The sequence below is a fragment of the Ascaphus truei genome, chromosome 3 (genome assembly GCF_040206685.1).
Source record: "Ascaphus truei isolate aAscTru1 chromosome 3, aAscTru1.hap1, whole genome shotgun sequence".
NCBI lineage: Eukaryota > Metazoa > Chordata > Amphibia > Anura > Ascaphidae > Ascaphus > Ascaphus truei.
This window is the reverse complement of record NC_134485.1, coordinates 324407832-324417937: the sequence shown is the minus strand read 5'-3', so window position 1 is coordinate 324417937 and position 10106 is coordinate 324407832. Positions and strand designations below refer to the sequence as shown.

The 10106-nt window shown below is 49.9% G+C and overlaps 1 protein-coding gene across 5 annotated transcripts in view; it reads left to right on the top strand.

The window, feature by feature from the left end:
- Positions 1-10106, top strand: part of ITGA7 (integrin subunit alpha 7) — a 141916-nt gene that overhangs the window by 109959 nt on the left and 21851 nt on the right. For all 5 annotated transcript variants that reach the window (XM_075591283.1, XM_075591278.1, XM_075591279.1 and 2 more), the window contains 2 exons: positions 6983-7152; positions 9956-10102. In XM_075591283.1, coding sequence (XP_075447398.1) covers positions 6983-7152; positions 9956-10102 — 317 coding nt within the window. The remainder of the gene's footprint in view (positions 1-6982; positions 7153-9955; positions 10103-10106) is intronic.

The window sequence follows — 10106 nt, the reverse complement described above, 5'->3', positions numbered from 1 at the left end:
AAGCGCAAGCTCCCACATGGTAGTAGTGTCATTAGAGCATACGAAAGACCTCTCCAGGGAAAGTAGAACAGCGGGCACTGCAGGCAAAAATGATGAGGCTGGACTGCGCTAAAAAAAGCCTTTATTTAACCATGGCAAACAGGATAAAAAGAAGGGAGTCCCCTCCTGACATGTTTCACCCCTGTGGGGCTTTGTCAAAGAGTGCATGATTGGACTGTCGGATTCCAGACAGCTTAGCCCAGTTTAGTAAATATTGCCTATAATGTTTTCAGATAAATGAAGATAAATGAGAAATGAACCCCTTCAGGTCCCCAGCAGCTGACCCAACCACATGATAGCACACATAGCGATCGTATGGTCATGACGCTCCTCCCACTCAGGAGAATGGAAGAGGAAGTCCTCCTCTTCCACTCCATGTGCATTTACTCCTGTTACAATGGGGAACCCTAAAAACCAGCGCAAAAAAGAGACGGTGCCCACTGGACAACACAAGGGCCACTGGTGTGCCCGCCCACGTGACATTCAAGGGATGATCAATGGGGCACTGAAGGAGTTATCTGTCATTACGGAAGTGGGGAAATAATCATTGCCTTTCTGACGACATCGCTTGGGGCCTCTTCAATAAAACCAAATGGACATTTTGGTTCTTGCCCTATCCAAAAACGTTTCCACGGGGAAATTTGTCCCCCCCCCCCTTTTTTTTAATGAAATGTAAATTTCTACGCAACAAATTTTGAATGAAGGATTTACAGTATATGCTACTACAGACATCAAAAGTCAAAATCTATGAGATTGTTATCATCTGCTCTGAAGGACTAATCCTGGCTCTGTGCATCATGACATGATGGAGTGGAATAGTGAGGGGAGCAGGTGATAAACAGATTAAATTCAATTCTAATGACAATATCAACTTCCAGGTAAAACGTATAAACCCCGATTTTGATTCTTTGCTCCACCTTTGGAGGTGTTAAAAAGCCGATAGGAGAGGGTTCGATCTGTGTATGCGCTATACAACAATAAGTCAAACAATAAGTCAAACAACAAAGGGATTAATTGGGCGCTCCCACAGAACATGATCAATGTTAATTGATAAAAAGTTAGTGTTAAATACAATATATACGGTGAACACAAATTGTGACTGTGCCACAAAATATATAAATTAGTGCAAAAAGTGCAGTGTTTAACAGCAAATAAAGAATGTGTGAATCTGTCCTGCGCTTCAGTGTGCAGTGTGGCAGTCTGAAATCGTGTCAGACACTGAGACAGCGCATGAGGGAGCTCCGCTTGGCCACAGAATTGACCGGTGCAGGGGGCTGTTGTTAACTTCCCTCACCTGCATCTACGGTCTGGGGCCTGCTCACCTCGGCTGCTTCTGCGTGCCACCGTCTGGAAGGGTACTGGAAACAATGGAGGATTCGGGCGCAACTGCGCATGTCTGATTCAGAGAGGCTGCTGGGATCTTCAAAAAACTTTATTGATGGAACACACAAGGGCTAGCACCGCATTCTCCCCCTCAGAGGGGGAGAATGCGGTGCTAGCCCTTGTGTGTTCCATCAATAAAGTTTTTTGAAGATCCCAGCAGCCTCTCTGAATCAGACATGCGCAGTTGCGCCCGAATCCTCCATTGTTTAACAGCAAATAAGGCTGTAACTCCCTGCTCAAACCCTCTGGTAGGGACAGTCTTCACTGGTCCCAAAAGGCTGACATTTTCTTCACAATCCAGGGGGAGACTGGGAGAGAATCAATGAAAAATCAGAAACAATATCTAAGTGCAAGTGTCTTATGAACATTCTGGATGATGAGAGTCTTGGCTCGTACTCACAGTGTAGTGGAAATAAAAGCGCAACTCTAAAACTGTGGCAAAGTCTTGCTTGTGTGGGTAATTCAGGAGAAATTAACCTCAATACAGGAGATAAATGTCACCCGCACAAAACATACAAATAACGACAGACACGGTCTGGAGGTATAAATGGCCGCGGCTTTGTTTACTATATAAAGATAGCGTAACTGCTAGTCCCTGTCAGAATGCTTGGTTAATAGGTTAAATGAAGGGTCAGCCGGGCCTTGACCTGCTTGCCCCGTCTACCGCAGCCGTGCTCCCGGAAGTTACGTCCCAGTGACTCCGCCCCCTCAACGCTACCCCCGGCTTTATAAGCCCCGAGCCCCTTCTGGCAAGGACTAGCACTTACCCCCAACTGCCACCACCAACGGGTCTATTTAACCCCTCTTAAATTAGGTCCGTACCGCCAGACTCGCAATAACCGTCTCCACACCCTCCTGCAACTCGTTATTAAACATATCAGAACCGATCTCTGTTAAATAAACCCCATCTGCTCTAAACAATACGCTTATTTTGTGATTGAAATCTAGGTGATTGACGACCTAGCCCCCGCATTGCGTCACAAATTTCCCCACTATCTTGTTTATTTTGATTATTATAATTCCTTGATATGCTGGACCAGTTCGATAGAGCGCATTGTCGCCAGGTCCTTTCCCCCCGGCATGGATGGTAACTATCCGTGGTTCTCTTCTATCTCTAGCCAAAGAAATCAGCCGTGGGAACAAATGTCCCCACCACATCCCTCTCCTCCCCACCAGAATACCTTCGCCTGCTCAGCGCGCAACCCCAGATTCCCCCTGTACGGGCGTACGAACGCATGCTGTCCTGCCCAGTGTACGAGTGAATCCCAGATGATCCATGTATCTGCGCAACCTTCGAAGGCACAAGAGAGGGATGTGGGGGGAGGGGGAGTTTATACCAACACGGTGTCATTCCCTACTAACGGAGGCCTGATGTAAGACCGGTATCTGTTAGATTTCCAGCGACCTATTCTTTGAATTGTTGGTATGGGTAGCCCCGCGCGTGATGCTTCTGTTACCGCCTCAATGTGGAACGAGTGCGTTCCATATTGAGCGTCATCTAATCCCTGCTGCTTAAGGCACATGCGGAAAACCCGCAGATATTGAAATGTTGACAACACCCCCTATCTGCGTGTAATAGCAGTGGGTAATCCCTACTTGGCTTGCACCCCAAGTAAACTCTTAGCGCTTCGACAGGGCATATTGGACTCCCTGGCAACCTTAGCAGCGAAATCCAAGCTCCCTTCCCTTGTTGGTCCGTCTTTGACCTACTAATAAGCAGTCTCAACGAACCTTCCCCTAGACTTGCGTCCATGAGCTGTAAACCACCCCCTCCCTTCTTTGATGCGCAGACTAACTCTCCTGCCCGCAAAGAAGGCCAAAGTAAATGTGAGTTTAAAAAGTTTTACCTCAAGATAGAGGAACAAACTATCTCTGTTGTGCGCATCAATCCTTCTAGGATTGATGGCGTCACCGGTCTCCTGCTGTCCGTATTTTTGACCCCCCTTGTCAGCCCTGTTAACACCCTTCTGACTACAAATGCCTTTGTCAGATCTTCTTTACCATTTAACTTTAAGAAAAAGGATATTCCAGTCAATTTTCTCCGTATGGACCCGCCCGATAAGCCCCCCGTCTCTCGTCCCACCTCCCGTGTCAAATTCCGATAATCACGCTATGCTGCCGAGTAAGCACCCCAACGTGCCGGAGCCAATGAGGCCCCTACTAAGTCCATCACGCAACCATCTCCAGATCCCACAAGTCCGCTGGACACCGGTTGCTGCGAATCTCTGCCTCTCTTGCCAGCCTCCGAAATTGTGCCATCTGTAATAGGGACAAAGCATCGGCGATGTTATTTGCAACCCCCGTGACGTGCCTAGCACTGAACGCAATGTTAAGTTAAAGGCACAACAGCACGAATTTACGCAGAAGGGCCAGAACTGGTGGTGAACGTCAACCGAAGTTATTCACGGCCTCCACTACCCCCATGTTGTACCCCCATGTTGTCTGACCAGAATGTAACTTCTCGTTTGGCGAGCCGGTGACCCCATAAATGCACAGCAACAAGCAAAGGGAATAGCTCTAAGAATGTTAAATTCCTGATAAGCTGAGTTCCTCTCCCGCTCAGGGGCCATCATTCTGCGCACCAAGACCCGTTAAAATATGCACCAAAGCCCACTGATCCTGATGCGTCTGTGAAGACCCGCAGGTCAGCGTTCTGGGCTGGGGGCCCCCGCCACAAGGTCCTGCCATTGTATTTCTGCAAAAATTCGAGCCGGTGTAACTCGAAGAAAATGGTTACGTCTTGCCCCCGCTGTGGCAGCTGACATGTGCCTAGTGAACACCCTTCCCACAGGCATGATGCGCGCCACAAAAACCCAAGTGGCCGAGCAATGATTGGAAATGCCGCAGTGAGGTCTTCCTCAGGAGCATGAATTCCCTGAGCAGTTTGTCTAAGGTGACAAGCTTCTCGGGTGTAATCTGTATTCCATCCTCACTGAGTCAATCTCAATGCCCAGAAAACTAAGGATGGTTGTAGGACCTACCGTCTTCTCGTCAGCCAAAGGGAAGCCAAACTCGCGTGCCATGACTGAAAATTGGAACAGCCACCACGCACACAAATCTGAACCCCCGGGCCCAACGAAAAAGAAATCATCCAAATAATGGATGATCCTGCTGCCTGTACTCTCTTGCGCACAACCCACTCAAGAAATGTACTAAAGGTTTTAAAATAGAAGCAGGACAGCACGGAACCCATTGGTAGGCATAGGTTGCTAAAGTATTGGCCCTTGAGCATGCAGCCCAGTAAATAGAAACCCTCTGGGTGCATTGGCAGGAGTCTGAATGCTTTCGCCATTAACGCTCCCCATCCCATCCTCCCTACTAGCGCCGCTGCTAGGTCAAAATTTGCGTAATTCATGGAAAATAAGTCCCAATCGATGCCGTCGTTAACTGATGACTCTTCCGGGTAAGATAAGTGCTGGATTAACCTAAAGGCCCCAATCTCCTTCTTAGTGACCACCCCTAACGGGGAAATCCTAAGATTGCTAAAAGGGGGGGGGAGGCTAATGGGCCCGCCATTCTCCCCAATTCAACCTCCTTTTCTACTTTCTCCCTTGCTACATTACCATTTAACCTGACCAATTTCAAATTCCTCTCGCTGTTTGATCCCATCTGATATTCAAACGGGATCCTAAACTCCTCCTTAAACCCCGCCATAAGTAGCTGGGCTTCCTCCTTATTTGGGTACTTTGCCAGCCATGGTCCATTGCCTCTACGGATATTGGCGATGCCGTCCTCTTGGCCAACCTTCTGCCCTGGGCCCTTAAATCCTCTTGCGTCTTTCTTAAAGCATTTTGCCCTTGTATGTTGGCCTCCGCATGCGGCGCAGGTGTGCCGAAATCGGCAGTTGTAGTACTTACATTTGGACTCGTTAAATACCCAACAAATGCCTTGCTGATTTCCTCCTGTATGACCCCCGCCGACGTGTGCGTTTGATTGCCTCCACGCCAGTCTCCCCTACCATTGCTCATCCCGCGAAAGGGCATCGCCCCTCCTCCTGAAATATGTTCTAGGTATAGGTCTACATCCTTCGTGTTCCAGGATACCATTCCCTTGATGGCCTTCATGCCCTACCTAAATTCCTCGTCATATTTCCACCACCCTATGCCCCCGTATTTCTGGATGCATTCCTAATTATGTCTTTGTACTTAAAGAGTGCCGAGCATAATTGTGGTTTCTTCTCCCCCACAACATCTGCCAATATCCCAAAAGCTTGCGCCCAATTTTGGTATGTTTGTGGAAACACGCGCCTTTCAACGTCCTCTTACTTGGCCTCCCCTTTCTTTGCTGATCTAGCCAATGCCTCCCTGTAGCCTGGAAGCAACGACAAAATCTCTACGTATTCCCCCGGCCAGATCTTATCTCTCACTTCCTTCGGCAAATGTGTACCCAATGATCGGGCAATGCTTGTGTATGAATCCCCATACACAACATCCGCTAACTTCCTAACCTCTGATGCTGCTGCTGGCGTTCCTGGACTCGTATTCTGAACTACGCTTTGTTCGTCTAAAGTGGTCGCTGACGCAGCTGTGCCTGTGTCCTGAACTGTGATTTGAGAGGGCAAAGCTGAAGGTGATGCTGCTGCAAGCATGGATGTACCCGTGCGCTCGGCTAATACCTGTCTATGCACCCATAATCCCCACCAAACTTTGTTTCGCCAATGCTGCCTGAGCGGGTTCCTGTGTCAACCCCCCTGCTGTGTCTTCCTGCCCCTGGTTGGATCCCCCGCTTACCACAGATGTTGGCACCCCTTGAGCCTCGCTTGAAAATCCTGTGTTTCGTAACTGACCCGTAGAAAATAGCGCCGTCACTGGTAGCAAGGCCAGCCTTGCGCCCTTCATTATTGCTTCAATGATTTGTGCCACGGCATCGCCGGGTGCCCCAGAGTCCGTAACCTGAAGTGGCGGGGTACTGGCAAGACCCGCAGGGTAGCACCGCCCCCTCCTTCGCCTGCGTTTGACATTCTTTGACAATTACCCTTTGATGCCCGTGTCGCCAGCCTCCTGAGCGGCGATGCAAACCGCATGTTGGGCCCCACCATCGTGAACTCCTCATCCTGACTTCCAATCGAAGGTCCTCCATGGCGTCCGGAGTGTTTCCGAACTGTAGACAACATACCACCAACGCCGGGTGGCGAGGGCGACCGTGTCTCAGCTGTTTCCAACCCTTCTGAAATGATAGAATGAGGTTGAACCCCCAGCGGTTTGTCAGAAAGCCGCCAATCACAAAAACTTTCTGACATCACACTCCCCTCTATCTATTTTTCTATGCATATTCAGATTTGTTATTTCATTCATATACAACTTTAACATGACCTCTTATGTAGTTCTTCACACATGACCTGCACATAATTATTCTTCAGCATACACATACATATCTGCCAATCATAAGAGGTAGGGACCACTTTCCACAGGGGTTTCTGTAACTGTTGGTTATCATCATTGAGCTGTTTATAAGCAGTGTCTGGAAAAAGGACCTTCACAGTGCAGACCTTTAAAATACTGCAGCCTGTGTTAGAAATTCACACTGTCACTACAATAGTAATCTCTCTTTCCTATCACAGCTCTAGTGTGCGTTTTTGAGGCTGAAGCAGATAGAAAGCGCCAGGGGAAGTCAAGCCGTGTGATTTTTCTACGACGCCATTTCTCTGATCCAGAATACCAGCTCACTAGCAGCGTGGAGCTTCACCGGCAATCCTCGCTCAACTGTGTTACAGCCACATTCCAGTTACAGGTGAGCTTGAGGTGTGAGCAGTCCCTGGTACTGGTGAGCTTGAGGTGTGAGCAGTCCCTGGTACTGGTGAGCTTGAGGGATGAGCAGCCCCTGGTACAGGTGAGCCTGAGGGATGAGCAGCCTCTGGTACAGGTGAGCCTGAGGGATGACCAGCCTCTGGTACAGGTGAGCCTGAGGTATGAGCAGTCCCTGGTACAGGTGAGCCTGAGGGATGGGCAGCCCCTGGTACAGGTGAGCCTGAGGGATGAGCAGCCCCTGGTACAGGTGAGCTTGAGGTGTGAGCAGTCCCTGGTACAGGTGAGCCTGAGGGATGAGCAGCCCCTGGTACAGGTGAGCCTGAGGGATGAGCAGCCGCTGGTACAGGTGAGCCTGAGGGATGAGCAGCCCCTGGTACAGGTGAGCCTGAGGGATGACCAGCCTCTGGTACAGGTGAGCCTGAGGGATGAGCAGCACCTGGTACAGGTGAGCCTGAGGGATGAGCAGCCCCTGGTACAGGTGAGCCTGAGGGATGACCAGCCTCTGGTACAGGTGAGCCTGAGGGATGAGCAGCCCCTGGTACAGGTGAGCCTGAGAGATGAGCAGCCCCTGGTACAGGTGAGCCTGAGGGATGAGCAGTCCCTGGTACAGGTGAGCCTGAGGGATGAGCAGCCCCTGGTACAGGTGAGCCTGAGGGATGAGCAGCCTCTGGTACAGGTGAGCCTGAGGGATGACCAGCCTCTGGTACAGGTGAGCCTGAGGGATGAGCAGCCCCTGGTACAGGTGAGCCTGAGGGATGGGCAGCCCCTGGTACAGGTGAGCCTGAGGGATGAGCAGCCCCTGGTACAGGTGAGCTTGAGGTGTGAGCAGTCCCTGGTACAGGTGAGCCTGAGGGATGAGCAGCCCCTGGTACAGGTGAGCCTGAGGGATGAGCAGCCGCTGGTACAGGTGAGCCTGAGGGATGAGCAGCCCCTGGTACAGGTGAGCCTGAGGGATGAGCAGCCCCTGGTACAGGTGAGCCTGAGGGATGAGCAGCACCTGGTACAGGTGAGCCTGAGGGATGAGCAGCCCCTGGTACATGTGAGCCTGAGGGATGAGCAGCACCTGGTACAGGTGAGCCTGAGGGATGAGCAGCCCCTGGTACAGGTGAGCCTGAGGGATGGGCAGCCCCTGGTACAGGTGAGCCTGAGGGATGAGCAGCCCCTGGTACAGGTGAGCTTGAGGTGTGAGCAGTCCCTGGTACAGGTGAGCCTGAGGGATGAGCAGCCCCGGTACAGGTGAGCCTGAGGGATGAGCAGCCCCTGGTACAGGTGAGCCTGAGGGATGAGCAGCCCCTGGTACAGGTGAGCCTGAGGGATGAGCAGCCCCTGGTACAGGTGAGCCTGAGGGATGAGCAGCCCCTGGTACAGGTGAGCCTGTGGGATGAGCAGCCCCTGGTACAGGTGAGCCTGTGGGATGAGCAGCCCCTGGTACATGTGAGCCTGAGGTATGAGCAGCCCCTGGTACAGGTGAGCCTGAGGGATGAGCAGCCCCTGGTACAGGTGAGCCTGAGGGATGAGCAGCCCCTGGTACAGGTGAGCCTGAGGGATGAGCAGCCCCTGGTTGTCACATATTTCACAGAGTGAATAGTTTATCGGGTATAAAAGGCTTTAAACTGCAGGTCTGAGCGTTCTTGCAGACTTGGAAATATCTACACATCTTTCTTGTCTCTGGCATGGACTATCTAAAGGTCTGAAATATGAAGACCAACATTTTAAAATTAATTGAAGCGAGTTTTACAGAAATTAATGCAAATGAAGAGGGCAGAGTCCTAATCTGTAAACATCTACTGTACATATTATTTGTGCTCTGTACAGTACAGAAATGTGTAAATGTGAATTTCATAGCAGGTTAGATCTGCATAACACAACTTAATCTGTGGAAATGCATTGTAGGCCAGAGCAGACACTGAGAGAGTTATAAGATATCCCGTGTAGTCACAAGATCATGGTCCCACTGTCCCTCTGATAAATCTGCTACAATCTCTCCTTCACTGCTTCCTTTCTCTATTGTATGACTATTGTATGGTTTGCCCTCTCCAATTTTCTCTTTTTATGGCTTAATTTTCTCTTTATTGGTCCTCAGTTACTTCTTATGGCCTTCAAGCTTCATGTCCATATATGAGTCCTGCACACACATTAAGTAATATAGGAGCCTTCCAGTTCAGCTCCCGCTGGGAAATGTCTAACTTGTCCATAATCAAACGGGACAAACACAAAATCAAAGGATTTGGAACATCAATACATGGCCTCACATTATTGGTTTTGTGTGCAGCAAAGTCTTCTTCACCTTCTTTGTAGTCTTCTTCATGCCCACACTTTTCTTTTTTTAATTGACCTCTATCTTCTCCACTGCCCCCATTCTTTATTCATGCCCCAGGATGAATGAAGAATTCCAACTGCTTATTTGCGGGTACTGGCTAGTAGTAAGAGCTGAGAAAAGGCCAACCAAGCTTCTGTGGCAGCTCAGATCGAGGAGCATCGGCCGCAGCTTGATTTTTCAAGCTTGCATTACTTGTGGGTTAATTGGCTAGTGTGAGCTTTATCTGTAGTTCTCTGACACTCAATAAATGCAAATGTCTGGTGTAATATGAGATGAGCCTTTGTAAAGTGACACTGTATTGGACTAGAGAAGAAGTGGCTAACTCCAGTCCTTCAGGGCCACCAAGAGGCTAGGTATTAAGGATACCCCTGCTTCAGCACAGATGCCTCAATCCGTGGCTGAGTCATTATGAAAACCCCCTGACCTGTGCTCGCTTCGTGTCACTGATCCATACATCTCTTTTCAGGAGGGCATTAAAGACAAGCTGAGGTCAATCCCAGTGACCCTGACATACAACATCCGGCATGCACGTCACAAGAGGCAGTCGGTGGAAGCGCTGCCTTCCCTCATGCCTGTTCTCAATGCTGAGGATCCCAATGTGTACACCACAGAGGTGA